Source organism: Cynocephalus volans, chromosome 6 (assembly GCF_027409185.1).
Source record: "Cynocephalus volans isolate mCynVol1 chromosome 6, mCynVol1.pri, whole genome shotgun sequence".
Classification (NCBI taxonomy): domain Eukaryota; kingdom Metazoa; phylum Chordata; class Mammalia; order Dermoptera; family Cynocephalidae; genus Cynocephalus; species Cynocephalus volans.
In genome coordinates this window covers 47,777,283-47,792,905 of record NC_084465.1, presented here as the reverse complement: position 1 = coordinate 47,792,905, position 15,623 = coordinate 47,777,283, and the positions used below count along the sequence as shown (strand labels likewise).

Here is a 15,623-nt window from a genome sequence, read left to right as displayed (position 1 = left end):
GACAGAGATATGGCTACTTCAATATAATTTAGTAGCGTGTTTTTAACTTTATAACAATTGAAATCAATAACAAATAACCTCAGAACCTACCTCCAGTAATGCTCCAGTCTGGAAGAATTTCAAAGGCTTTTCAATTGAATAATAAAAGCTATGGTAGCTACCTGTAGCCAGGTATGCTCTGACCAGACCAGCTGCTGTAACCAGCCACCCCGCCACCATCACCACATTGCATAGGCCCCGGGCCCTTCAAACCGCATACTGCTGGTTTTACAGACCCCATTCCCCTTCATTGCTGCAGTCACCACTGCTGCCACCATGTCAAGTGCCCAGAGCCCACTCTCCTTGTGTGAGCACCTGGGGTTGGACTCCAAAATGCAGATTCTGATTCAGTGGGTCTGTGGTGAGGCCTGCGAGTCTACATTTCTCATAAGCTCCCAGGAGATGCTAGTGGTGCCTGGTGTCAAACCACACTTTAAGCAGCACCTATTTAGGGGAATGTTTACAATTCATGGATTTTCTTTTTAAATTGTCGAAAACAGCCCACCCTATAGTTTTGACATGTGTTTATTAGGTTATTTCTCTCAAATCCTTTTGTGGAAGGAGAAGAGGTTGGATTAAATGTGAAGTTAACAATTTCATTTCCATGGACTATAATATTACAGAAGTTACATTATTCAATCACAATTCAGCATTTGACTCTGAAGTGCATTTAGCTGATGAAAATATTTCTTGATCAAAAAACAAGACATTTTACATTTCTTTTTATTAGAACCAGGCAGTTATTGTATACTATTAAAAATATGATGAGTCTCTTTTTTAAGTTGTAAGAGAAAAATGGGAATTGTTTCAGGTGGAAGGAAACTCATCACCTGAAGTATTTTAAGGACTATCAAAGTTCTGAATACCCAAAGACACCAAAACTCTAAACCAGAGCAGACCTTTGTCCACAGGAAATGTTGGCCTAACATCAAAGTGGTGGGATGAATACTAGTTTCTACCATAATCTGTCTTATTAAGGTATAATTTAAAAATGTGATCATCCCAATGGGATTGCCATACAGTAAGGAGGGGCCTCTTCTTTGCACATGCTCTGTACAAGGTCACATATTTTGCAGGTTGGCCTCTTTGAATACTAATAGTCTTCCCATCCTGGTAGAAACCTTAATTAGATTAAAAAAAAAACCCAGAATTTCCCAATGTGTGTAATACTTAAGCTCCCAGGAAGCATTTTTAGGTATTTTTAATAGTCTATACATGTTATTAAACTATAAAAGCGGGCAGTATGTAATAATCACCTTAGATTACACAAAAAAGTGCAATAGCTTTTAAAAAAAATTATAATAATTAACATAATTACTTAAAGTGTTTCCTAACTAATCTCTTTTCAGGGAAAATCAAGTAGAAAAGAAATTTTTAAGGTCTGCAGTTTGGAGTCTGCTGTACAAGTGTAAAGATAAGCAAATCTCCAAAGAAAAGTCCTTTATAGATTAATCTAACTCTAAATAATACTTGGTCATCACTGTTAGCCTTAGGGGATTAGCTGATCTACATGACATATGATGGTTCAGAGAGGCAGTTATTGAAATGACTAGTATGAAAGCATTTGAAATTAGACTTTCTGGACTTTATATGTCACAGTGAGTGTGAAGGAGGTGGGCCACTATAACAGAAAATTCTTCCTGAAAGGTAGAACTCATCGTAAATTTGTAAATCACTAGACTATTTTGGGTCTTCTCTGCTTTGCAATAGACTGTTCATAAAATGGTGGTATACCTGGTTCCCACACCTGGTTATATATTAGAATCACTTGGATAGCTTTTATGAAATATAGACTATTGAGCCCTACATGCAGAGATTTTGAGTCATTAAAGTCTGGGATCTCAGAAATCTTTTTTAATACTCCAGTTAATTCTGATGCACAGCCAGTCTTGGAAATAATTTCAATGTTTGTGTTAATTATCTTGTAAATTTTTCTCTTTTAAAAAAAATGATTAAGAGTGCAAGTCCAAAAAAAGAGTACAAGTTGAAATTACAGCCAATACCAAATTGTAGTAAACCGAATTGAGGAGCAAGATGTTTAATTTCTTAGTGTCTTAGTCCTTTTGGGCTGCTATAACAGACTGCCGTAGAATGGGTGGCTTAAACAAACAACAGACAATTATTTCTCACAGTTCTAGAGGCGGGGTAGTCCAAATCAAGGTACCAGAAGATTCAGTGTCTGGTGAGGGCCAACTTCCTGGTTCACAGATGTCATGCAACTTCCTTGTAGTGGAATAGGCAAGGGAGCTCTTTGGGAAATCTTTTTTTTTTTTGGTGGCTGGCGGGTATGAAGATACGAACCCATGCTCTAATAGGATCTGTTATTTTATAAGGGCACTGATCTCATTCATGAGGGCTCCATAGTCATGGCTTAATCACCTCCCCATAGGCCTTACTACCTAATACCATCATGTTGGGGGTTAGGCTTTCAACACTTGAATTTTGGGGGGACACAAACAGTCCCTCACACCTAGGGACTTACATTTATATGAGCATTTTTCTCTATTGTACTAGTTCATTTAAACTCAGTTGTAATATGTTGGCATGGTGATTTATTAATTAAATAACATATCCCAATTTTTATTTTATTAAAATGGTATAATTGTTTATCAGTGAATGCCAAACTAACAATTATTGTGGCTTTCATTTAAGAATTAAACAATGTTCTGTGAGAATTTTTTCCAAATAAAAATTTTCAGGAAAATTATTTTTTGAGATGTCCTTAAAAATTTCTCAGGTTCCTCAGTTGAGTTCTGTATCTTTGAGGTCATGTAGCATAAACATAAATAGGAACATTTTAGACCATGAACATGATAAACACTGGAATTAGACTTTACTTAAGAAAATTGTAGCTTCTCTGTGCCTTCACATTTTAAAAAAAAATCGACATTATGTGGATATCACAAAGAAATTAGAGTTCATAATTTTTCAACATCCCTCACATTATAATTGCTTTATATTTTTTTCTAATAGTGTTTTCCATATGTTTTTTATTACAGCCTACATTAAGAAACAAGTGAGGAACATCATGAAAATAAGTGCATTTGTTTTTGTGTCTTTTTGGATGACTGAATATTTAACGAAACAATACTATGGGGGATACACTTAGAGATTTTTTTTTTTTCTTTTTTTTAATTAAAATGTTGGTCATATCCTACCTAATTGATTTTTTAACGCTCTAGGGCTGCCATCTACAGTAAAAGAACACGGTGCTTGTATATATTTTTTATATTTTTTAAAATGGTGTAACAGTGCCTCCTTGTGGGTATAGCCCAATTACATGTTGGTCAGACTTCCATTATGAATAAAAGTCAACTGATGCTTTCTTTTTAATTAAAAATGAAAACATCTTATGGTTTTATATTATATTTTATGCTTAAAGAAATAAAATCCGAAATGAGTTGCATTAAAAGTATAATAATGCTAATCTTCTTTCAAAAATCATCAATTGTTGTTTGGTCATTTTGGGAATAAAATAAACTATTTGTGGGCCAACCCCGTGGCTCACTTTCAGCACTGGTAGCGCTAAGGCCGTGAGTTCGAATCCTATATAGGGATGACCAGTGCGCTCATTGGCTGAGTGTTGTGCAGACCACACTGAGCCAAAGGTTGTGATCCCCTTACTGGTCAGAAAAAAAAACCAAACTATTTGTTCAGACATTTTTCCCCCATAAAATCTGCCTTTTATTTGTCTTTGTATTTGATATTCTGCCTGTAGGACAGGGTAACCTTCAGGAGAATAATTGTGAAAAACAATGCCAAAAAGAGAAAAATGTATGAGAGCTTTATTGAGTCACTGCCATTTCTTAAATCATTGGAGGTAAGTATATGTTTATGCTTTTATTTTGCTTTAAAAGCTTGTTTTGTTAGGAATATTTAATTCTATAGAAAAGTTTCTTTGAATAAAAATCTATCCATATTTTCATGTGAAAAGGTAAAATGGTGGTGTTTTAATAACTCAGTATTTCTTTTACTACCTATAACTGCATTTGTTTTGTTATTTACAAGACAAATTGCTATCAGCATCTATAGCAAGTTTATATGTGGTCTTTATCTAATGACTTAAAACAACCATATAAATGTAGGCAAGAGCCATTAGTTCTACTTTTATGAGGAGGAGTTCTCTAAACACAGAATGTCCTCACTGGCCTCCCTCTTGGTCGTCTTTGCTGTTTATTTCTCTTTTCCTTTCCTCCTAAAATTGGCATTCCAGGCCGCTGTCCTAGTCTCTTCTCTTTTCAGACTGCACTTATTCACTTGGTGAATGTTTCAAATCCCATGCCTTTAAATACCGTCTATATGCTGATGCCTCCTAAAATTGACATTACCAGGCTAGGCCCCTCCTTTGAATGCTAGATTCATTTATCCAACTGCATTTTTAACATCTCCTCCCACGTGTCTAATGGACATTTCAAACAAATCGATTCCTCCTACTCTCTCTTCCCCGTCTTAGTAGATGGCAACACCATCTTTCCGGTGTCTCGGGCTAGAAACCTTGGAGTTAGTAGTGACTCATCTCTTTTCCCACCCATGTCCAATCTGTTAGTAATCTTATCTGCCCTGTCTTCAGAATATATCCAACATCTGGTCGTTTTACACCAATATTTCACCACCATCACCTTTCTGAGCTATCATCACCTCTTGCCTGGCTTATGCAGCTACCAGAATAATCCTTTTAAAACCCACACCATGGCACACCTCTGTTTAAGACCTTCCTTATTCGGCCTCTAAGGTCCTAGACAGTGTGTCCTGTGCACCCACTAGTTACCCCTCTGACCGCATTTCCTACTGCTCCACACTCCCCATCCTCTCTAGACACTTTGGCTTCTAGCTGTTCCTTCAGACATGCCCAGGCCACACCTACTTCAGGGCCTTTGTACTTTCCTTCTGCCTGGAATGTCCTCCTACACCGCCCATGGCTCATCCCGTCATCTTCTTCATCTCTTAGCCCAGCTGTCTTCACAGTGAGACCAGCTGTTATGCTTTTATCTCTGAAGGAGGGAGGAGACTTAGAGAAAACGGGTTGTTGTTACCCTAAAAAATCAACTTTCCATATTTCATTATTAAATTCAATGTTTTTCTAGATGTTTTAGATTCATATTTAAAATATTTTTATAAAGTATAACGGAGTATATATGTACCCACAATGTCATAAGATGGCAAATGTCAAAATATGAGGGTACTTCAAAAAGTTCATGGAAAAATAGAGTTGAAAAACAGATCTTTCCATGAACTTTTTGAAATATCCTTGTAGCAGTGCTTGTCCTTTCTCATTTCTCTGTTGGTTTGTCAGTTTGTGCCTGGTAGCAATTTTGGCCCTATTATGAATGCATGTTAGGTAGCTGATCTTCTCCAGTAGCATATCTCTTTAAGTAAAAATAGATAATGTTTGGAAATCCAATGCCTGCAGAGCTAGGCAAGTAACAAAAGAAAACCAAGCCAGGAAGGGACTTTGGCAAATTGGAGAACATGTGCTCCCTCTGAAGAAACAGCTGCTTATTCCACCATGGTTTTATTGTTGCCATGTGTAAATATGGGCTTAGTGCTGCTAAGTCTTCTGATTTTTCAAGAGAAGCTGGAAATTCAAGTTTTTATGAAAAATTTATTTTAAAATGCTAGCAGTTAATATAACAAACACACATACAACTCACACACTGTTCAACATATTTGGCTTATAGGCTACCAGTTTTTAACCTCTAAAATAGATAAGAATATCTAATTTAGTCTATTTCTATTTAATTTTCTTCTTTGTAGGTTTCTGAACGCCTGAAAGTGGTAGATGTAATAGGCACCAAAGTATACAATGATGGAGAACAAATCATTGCTCAGGTATAATATTTTAAAGTGTAATTCAGTTTAGGGTTATATTCCAAAAGGTTTTTATATGTTGTAAATCTTGATAAACTTTTCATACGTTTCTATAATTTAGTATGCAATGATAGAGTAAATGAACGTTACTTCTATCAAATGACTTGTTAAAAATGGTTTAATTTATAGCCATTAAGCTTTTGAATATTTTTGTTTATAAACTTCTAATGAATATGTATTAAACCATCAAATGGCTTTCTGCCTAATTTTATATTTGTATGTGACATGAAACTCACACGTACATAAAGAGTAAGATGTCATTCACGAGTATGAGAGGAGAAAACAGGTGAATGTTTCATGAGATTAATGAGGACCCAGAAGGTATATTGGAAGGTATTGTAGAATTTTGCATGTTCAGTTCAAGATGAAACCTCTTGAGGCTGCTCCCTGATAGAATTCACCAAGAAGGGGACATACTGCACCATTGGCTTCCAAGCACTAAATGTGGGCCAACATGTTATTTAACCCCTAATGCTTTTCTAAGATCCCAGTTGGAACCAATAGTATTACATACCTCGGTTAGAATAGGGCTACCAAAAAGTAGATTTACGAAGACAACTGAAGTTCACAGGTGAAGCATGCAGATGATAGTACATTCATGTGTTACTTGACTGTGGGGATACATTCTGAGAAATGCGTCATTGTGCACACTTCACAGAGTGTCCTTACACAAACCTAGGTGCTGTATAGCCTACTACATCCCTAGTCTTTACGGTATAGCCTATTGCTCCTATGTGAGTATTGCATTGCGCTATTGCATTAAGATGGCTGTGACATCACTAGGTGATAGGAATTCTACAGCTCCATTTTAATCTTAAGGGACCACCATCATATATGTGGTCCATCACTGACGGAAAGCACCTGATATGTACAGATTAAAGCAGTCGGGGATTGGGAAGAAGTGGAGTCAAATTGGAGAACAAGGCTAAGATTCTACCATTAAACTGGTAAATAAAGCATAGAACACTTCTTAAATGATTTTTTTAGCTTTTTACTTTGAAATAATTATAGATTCAACAGGAAGTTGCAACAATAGTACTGAGAGGTCCCATGTATTCTTCACCCAGTTTCTCCCAATGCATGTTGCATCACTATTGTACAATATCAAAACAAGGACATTGACGTTGGCACAATCCACAGACCTCATTCAGATTTCACCAGTTTTATATACACTTACAGCATGTTTTAAAAACAGCAAAAAAGTGATTACACAGCAGCCAGTAGACTTATGATTTAAAACACTTGAAAATTTAACACAAAGCTCTTATGAAAACCTGATATAAAAGAGGGAAAGGACATATGCTATACTCAGGGTTTATTAAAGATATTTTTATGTACTAGTTGACTTTTAAGCATTTATAAAGATATCTGGTGGCCCTTTATTATAGAAATCTAGATTCAACATTTATTTTTGTGATATAATCTGATACTGCATTTTTTGAATTGTACTAAAGAGTTTTGAAATACCTCAGTTTCTCCAGAATCACCTTGAGAGGCTCAGAAAAGTCAGTATCTTTGTTATCCTCCATATTACATTGTTTAATTCAGAATTCATCATTCTAAATCAAGGCCAAATTCATTCAAAAAGAAAAACAAGAAAAAATGGGTATGCAGATAGAAATGTCAACACTTTTCTTTCAGAAATCTTTTCAATCTTGTGGTGGATTGTTAATAGACTGGCATTTCAGTTTGGTCCTTAACTAACTGTAGTAAAAATGTCAGGCCAACATCTACTGCTTCCTAATACCTCTGGGTGCTTTCTGCTCTTTCAAGTTGCTGGATTATCTTGGGTCCCCACGCCAGTGCTTGTTATGTTAGGAGGACACAGGGTGCACATTTCAGCCCTTCCCGAAGAGCACAGGATCAGCCGACCTATTTCTGCTGACTGAGAGGATGCTGCTGAGATAATAGCAGTGTTGCCATTTCTAAGTATGTGGTGCTGTTATCCAGGCTGAAATTTGGGTGAAGTTCTTTCCCCACTGTTATTTGCCATAGTTTCTTAGCTTTTAGCAGAAATACTGTGGTAGAGAGTATATTATTTCCAATAATTTTGCGAATGAAACCATTACTACATAATTGTCAGTCATAACCTCTCAATTTAGAAATCGAGACAGCCTGTCCCGTTGGGGTTCCACTTTTCAGACAAATATCTGTACATTGAGATTGGACTGATTTCAGGGGTATGATAGGCAATAGTATTGCTGACAGAGATAAATTTGCATTTTCACCCTCTGTTTTTGTTGTTTTATTCTGATAGGGAGATTTGGCTGATTCTTTTTTCATTGTAGAATCAGGAGAAGTGAAAATTACTATGAAAAGAAAGGTAAGCATTCTTATGTCCTAAAAACCCACATAATATTAGCAAGAAACAATAGATTTTCTTTTTGATGTTTAGACTAAGGTTAACTTTTCTTTTTCATAAGCTGAGTAAAAGTTAATATTTTTAATTACCTTGTCAGGGTAAATCAGAAGTGGAAGAGAATGGTGCAGTAGAAATCGCTCGATGTTCCCGGGGACAGTACTTTGGAGAGCTTGCCTTGGTAACTAACAAGCCTCGAGCAGCTTCTGCACACGCCATTGGGACTGTCAAATGTTTAGGTAGGGATTGCAATGGTGGGCATGCTTCTCCTTGTTGAAATTGTGGTCTGCATTTTATGTATTCATGTTGTACTGATCATTTTATTGGGTTCACAAGTTTTGTGGTCCTCACAAAATGTAACAAGGTTAGGACTGATTACATTATAAAATCAATTTGTGGAAGTCATTAATTTCTTTGAAAATTTTTACTTACAAAGATATTTGTTCTTTTGTATATATATGTAATAAAATCTTATTTTAGTCATTAAAATAAGAATTCCAATATTTTATGAAGGCCATTATTAAACTCTGCAGGGAAAGTTGGAATGTCTGTGAGAATTCTTACTCATCCAAGCATCAGGACACAAAGGTTCAGGTTTGTCAAGGCACAATCAAATGTTCTCTGTCTGTTGTTCAGCTGTTTATGACAGTTGACTCCTTGAACAACATGGGTGTTGGGGTGCTGACACCCCCCCACCCCAACACAGAATCAAAAATCCAAGTATAACTTTTGTTTCTGTTGTTTGTTTTGGTGGCTGGCCGGTATGGGAATCTGAATACTTGACTTTGGTGTCATAACACCATGCTCTAACCAGCTAGCTCCGTGTATAACTTTTGACTCTCTAAAAAACTTTAGTAATAGCCCACTGTTGACCTGTAATCTTACCAATAACATAAACAATCGATTAACACATATTTTGTATATTATATGTATTATATACTGTATTCTTACAATAAGGTAAGCTTAGAGAAAAGAAAATATTAAGAAAATCATAAGAGAAAATACACACATAGTACTGTACTATATTAATACTGTAAGTTTTTTTATTGGGAAAAATCTGCATGTGAGTGGACTCATGCAGTTCAAGCCTGTGTTGTTCAAGGGTCAACTGTACTTTCTTCTACCAGAGTAGCATGGCAGAAATACCATCTTCATGTGGAAGACATCTATATACATATCTGAGAAATCACTTGCTTTGATAATGAAAAATACCATTCAGGAGGTAGCCATATAGATGACATTTTCTTTGATTCCATAGTAATTAGTTTTTCTGTACCGTTCATCCACAATTCAATAAAGTAAACTTAGGTTCAGTATTTTAAGATTTGCAGGGATCCTCAGAATTCACTTCTTAGAGGAGTTGCTTTTTAAAAGGTTTTAAATAAGTATAATATTAATCAAGTGTTATACTTGGATGGAAGAGAAGATGATTAGAAACTGACAGGTAATTTCCCTGAGTAGAGCTATTAGACAATAAGAGTAAAGTAAAGGTGACCTAATGAAATTCTGTTCATTTTTTTTATAATAAATGATACTCCCATTAAAGAAAATCTGAGAAATACAGAAAATGTGGGAAGAACTAAGAATCACCCATACCACCATCACCATTTAGTGGTTTCTACTCTAAAATGTGAGGGTACCTCAAAAAGTTCATGGGAAGATTCATATTATCTTTTAATTCTATTTCGCCAAATTTTTGAAGTACCCTTGTAATTCCTTCTTGTCTTTTTTATTTGCACAGGTTTTCTGTTTTTAAACAGTTTTGTAAACTGCTTTTTTATTATTCATTATAGTTTAGGGATTTTCTTATTTTATTAAATCAAATATTAACATTTTATTAGGTAAATATACACAATTAATCATTCCCTACTTGTAAATATATTGCAGGTTTTGGCTCAAATTTTTCTTTTTGGAGCATTCTTTTGTACGTAGAAGGCTTTTACATATATAGGATTTTTCCTTAGAAATGGTCTTCAGAAGTAGGGTTTTTTTAAAAAATTAATTTTGATATATTTTGCAAGATCACTTTTATTTGTACCAATTTACATGCTACTAGCAGTGCAAGAATGCCCATTTACCGCTTATTCTTGTAAACATTGCCTATTTTACCTTTGCAAAATGATGTATTTCAATTTGTATTTCTATGGTAGAGCATGTGATCATATTTTCCACCTGTATATTATAAATTCAGTTTTAAAATGTATGAGACAGTTAAGCAAAGTGATATAGCATGCACTTATAGAAGTGCACAAAAGCATCATGGTTGCTGCCATTTTGAATTGCATAGACAATAGTATAAAATACAAGGTTACTTCAAAAAGTTTACAGAATTTTTTTTAATTCTATTTTTCTGCGAACTTTTTAAAGTACCCTTATAGTTAGGGCTGGCCAGTCAGGTTGGTTAGAGCTTGTTGCTGATAAGACAAGGTCCAGTGTTTGATCACTGTACCGGCCAGCCACCATAAAATAAAATAAACTGAAGTACCCTCGTATAGTAAAAGTTATAAAAGTAACATTTGTTCTTCACAACATGGCATTGTAAACCCTGAGAAGGGAAAACAGGACAGAAAATCCTTGTTGCCTCTGAGTAGTTCATATTACTAAAGTAGAAACATCAAAATTTATATTTAGAAATTCCAAGGCCTTGCATGACAGTCCCTCATTCTTTTCTCAGCTTGGACCAGGACCTTCCCACCAACCTAGCATTGCACATCATATTGCCAAGGGACCTGAGAGTGTGGCCTGAGAAGGCCCTAGCTACTTCTTTTTTGAAGTGGAACATTATTATCTTTATGCTTTTTCAAGTATTTTACAATACTTACCTAAAAATACCATTGTATTATTGATGTGCACAGAATGGATACCATAAATGACTTAGAAATTCTGCAGATTTGCAAAGAATGCTGTATTTATTTTATTCTTCCCTTTTCTCAGCCATGGATGTGCAAGCATTTGAAAGGCTTTTGGGACCTTGCATGGAAATTATGAAAAGGAACATTGCCACCTATGAAGAACAGTTAGTTGCACTGTTTGGAACAAACATGGATATTGTTGAACCCACTGCATGAGCAAAAGTATGGAGCAAGAAGACCTATAGTGACAAAATTACACAGTAGTGGTTAGTCCACTGAGAATGTGTTTGTGTAGATGCCAAGCATTTTCTGTGGTTTCAGGTTTTTTCCTTTTTTTATATTTACAATGTATCAGTAAACTGTAGTGATTTAATAGTCAATAGGCTTTAACATCACTTTCTAAATAGTTCATAAAAAAGATCAACATACTAATAAAATGGCTTTCTACTCCACAAAATTATTTGATGGGAAGGTTTATTTAAATGATTGTAATATATTATTGAAAGTACCCATGTTTAAGAAGGTGATTAAAGGATGTTATAGACTATATGTGTTTGACTTCTTCAGATTGATGTCATGTTAGTGACTACACCCATGTAAGAGGGAACTTGGCAATGAATCATGCTATGTAGCATGGCATCACATTCTTTTTATAACTCGTTATATATAGTAAAATTTTAATAATTTTTGTTTTAAAGTTTTTCTGGCTTGTAAGTTATGTACTAGACTTGGCCTATTGGTGAAATGGTATGAAACATCATATGCAATTTTAAAACTTTTTATATTTTTGCAATAAAGTACATTTTGACTTCTTTGGCATAATGTCAGTAATCTACATATTCCAGTGATTTTAAGGACCGACAATTTAGTCATTATGATAATAGGGAAAAGAGTCTTTTTAGATGAGAGATCATTAAAGCATTTTTTTCTCATCAAGCATAGACCTGTGCTTCATTTTTTCATTTTCCATTTCTCTATATTCTTTAAAAATTTTGATCTTGACATTTAATGTCAAAAAGTTTTTAAAAACCTATTTAATCTTAAATCTGGCATTTTTTGTCTTCTAAAAGCCTAAGATCTTATATTTTAAAAAAACCCTCCTATATCAAAAATGTTTTGGAATCCTTATGAACATGCCCACAGGATATTTGTTTTTCACTAGGTATACATAATACAATCCTTTGCAGACATCTACTCCCATGGGTTTTTGTTCTTCTTTATAATGGTGTTAACCACAATTTCATTGTTCAGCAGCCAGTGAGATTTATTTTCTGTTTTTGTCTTTTTTTGGTTTTACTTAAAAAACTTCCTTTAATGTGGTAGAAACAAATTTTTATAAGCAAAACCATATATAAAGATAAAAGGAATTTCTGCCCATTCTACGTATACCATTAGGCCTTGCCATTTGCTTTAATATAGACTCATAGTTAAAAGTGCATAATGAACTTACTTGGTTTTTATTGATCATTGATATGCTTAGTATTCTGCCACATAGATGAATTTAATTATATTCAACCAAAGCAATATACTCTTAACATGATTTCTAGGCCCCATAACCCAACGTCTAGGGACATTATTTCTGACTAGTTGTTTGCTTTTAAATGAGCAATTTCATTTTGGGAAACATGTTTTAAAAGAACATATCTATACATGGGTAAAATTGTTCTGTGGCTAGTGTGGTCTTGTTAGAGAATGTTTATGGTCCCACTTGTATATGAAAATGTGGTTAGAATGTTAATTGTATGATGTATATATAAGAAGTTAAGTATGTAAAGTATAACTTCAGCCACATTTTAGAACACTTTAGCATATTTGCAAAACCTTCTTGTAGGGAAAATAGAGTTCTTTACAGGAAGATGACTTGTTTTCTGTTTCAAATTTTATTTTAAAAGTCATGTCTGTTAAACAAGGAAAAACACAAAAGAACCCAGAATTCCTGGTTCATCATTACGTATTCTTTATTCACTTTTCCAAGTTATCTATTTTGTTGCATAAGCTGATTGTTAACTGTTCACGGAACAGCAGACAAATGCTTGTTTAATAAAAAACTCTGACAAAGGCTATAAATGCCAGTTACATTATTTTCAGTATTGTTGGTTATATTTAAATTTTCCTTATAATAAAGCACACTTTTATAATAAAATATATGAATTATTGTTTTTAATACTTTTTTGCTTGTTTTTTAACTTGACTTGCATAGTACATAATGCAGTGAAAAGCATGATAGAGATGTGGCATGCAAAAGCTAACCCTCAGAGCATAACGCAGCAAAAGGAAAGTATGGTTCTGTATGGCAATAGGTTTTTAAAAATTTTTTTAACTCTTGGTCATATGCAAGAGAAATAATTGTGATATGTTGCATATTAATTTGGCCATTTAAAATAACAAATAACTCTGGCTAATGAGGGAATTTATGTGTAAAATTATCGAATTAAAACAGCTCAAGTTTGGCTTGTGGATGTCATTATTTAATCACTAACCAAGAGTTCTTAGTATATGGGAATTCTCTGTTGATGCTTCATTTAAAGATAGAGGCTCCTGATGCATCGCGTATGGCTAAGAAAAGGGTTCTTCCAAGAGAACGAAGATGTGATGTACAAAGATGTTCCCCTTATTTGTTTTAAATAAATATAAGGGGGTATATGTATGTTTCCTATGTAGTGATATGAACTAGGACTTAAGGCATGTGCTTTAACATATACACTACCTGTGACACAAGTTGGGTAAATGTAGTTGGGTTACTATTATAACCTCTGGGCTAGCAGGCCATTTTAAACGTTTAAAAATGCTGCAAGTAAAATAGGGTATGGAGCAAGGAACTTTGGGGTTTTTTTTTTTTTTTTTTTTTTTTTTTTTTTTTTTTTTGAACTTTGGGTTTTATTGAAAAGTATAAGATTAAGAAAAGTGCTGAGTTGTTTTCCTTTTCAAAACATCTGTAAAAATACTGATATATTGGGCCGGCCTGTGGCTCACTCGGGAGAGTGCGGTGCTAATAATAAAAATACTGATATAATTTTTCCTAACTTTCTCAAGAAACATTATATTCATAACAAGGACGCAATGATCTTTGGCATCCTGAAAGAAAATTAGTAATGTGTACGCCTACAGGGGTAAGGTAATACATGTGGATTAAGCAAGGCTTTGTTAAATATCTGGAGAGGCAGTTCTAATATCTAAATAAAATGTTAATACAGGAGAAATAGAGTTATAAGGAATGCTGGCTTCTAAAATTAAAAGTAGTGTGAGTTACAGCCTGATGTTGAATATAGAAAGAATTTTGATAGAAAGGAACAAATTGGAATAAGAGTTGAGACAGCCTTTCCTGTTCCACAATATTTTTAAAAGCAGCAAAACTGGTTGGGCAACTGAAACTATACAGTTGTTCATCTTCACAGGTATTAAAGAAAAAAAAAAAACCCTATAAGTGTAACAAATAATGAAAATGTAAGCAGTAAAGTACCTCAGTTATTTGCAGAGGACTTGTGTGCCCAACAATAACTCTAAGAACTTAAACCTGTTCAATTTGTAGACCTAAGGGGAATCAGTGACTTACCCCAAATTATTTACTTTGTGAACTGATGGCAGAACTCACAGAGAATTGAGATCTCTTGGTTCCTCGTTCAGTTCTTGGCCTTATATATTTTCCAAATACTACTACTAAGCCTAGTATATATAGAAATTTGTATAAAGTTTCCAATGCAGAGAGTAAAACTCTATCTTGAGAGGAAAGATTCTTTTTGTTTGACCAACTGACTTGGGTCTTTACCTTTTTAAACTCTAAGTTTGTAAATTTAAAGTTGTCTAGAAAATGCTGAAGAAGGATGTATCATTTGTATGGGAAGACGTGATGGCATATGATATGGAAGTAGTTGTCTGCACCATGAAAATGAAATGCCACCAATTAGGGAGGTGGTTTTCACAGACTTTGATTTAACCATAGCCTGAGTCTTGCCATTTCCCAAATAATAAGATACACCACCGCAAAATGTATATATAAGAAATAATGTTTTGTTAGTGCCAATTATAATTGATTCATTATAGCATGTTAACGCATTTTTTACTCTCAACTGGAAAAACAAAGACTTTTTTTCTAGGTACAAGGGAAAGTTTGAGCTGGAAACAGACTCTGAAATGGTGAAGACTTGGCTCTTAACAGCAGCAACCCAGATGTGAAACCCTAAATAATTTCTGTTTAACTTTTTAAAAAGTTTACAAAGGAAAACTTTGAATGACTTTATGAGCAGGAAAATGACTAGTCAAAATCTTGGATAAACCTGTTCCCATATAAATTATCATAGAAGGTACTATTTGGGCTGGATCAGAGTAAACAGAAGAGCAATTGCCATATGATAGCATTGAGTGTTTAGTCTCACAAACACTTTGGAACAAGGAGTATGATTTTTTGTTTAGAAAGTCACTGTCCCATCTCTTACCACTTCACGTAAAGCAGGCTTCCATCTTTCACTCTTGTGGCCCTCACTGCTTTACACAATCTGTTCTTTAAG

The 15,623-nt window shown here is 34.5% G+C and overlaps 1 protein-coding gene across 1 annotated transcript in view; it reads left to right on the top strand.

The window, feature by feature from the left end:
• Positions 1-11,334, top strand: part of PRKAR2B (protein kinase cAMP-dependent type II regulatory subunit beta) — an 89,038-nt gene extending 77,704 nt beyond the window's left edge. The window contains exons 7-11 of the mRNA XM_063100680.1: positions 3,758-3,859; positions 5,794-5,868; positions 8,165-8,230; positions 8,367-8,505; positions 11,201-11,334. Of these exons, the coding sequence (XP_062956750.1) occupies positions 3,758-3,859; positions 5,794-5,868; positions 8,165-8,230; positions 8,367-8,505; positions 11,201-11,334 (516 nt within the window). The remainder of the gene's footprint in view (positions 1-3,757; positions 3,860-5,793; positions 5,869-8,164; positions 8,231-8,366; positions 8,506-11,200) is intronic.
• Positions 11,335-15,623: the final 4,289 nt, after the last annotated feature.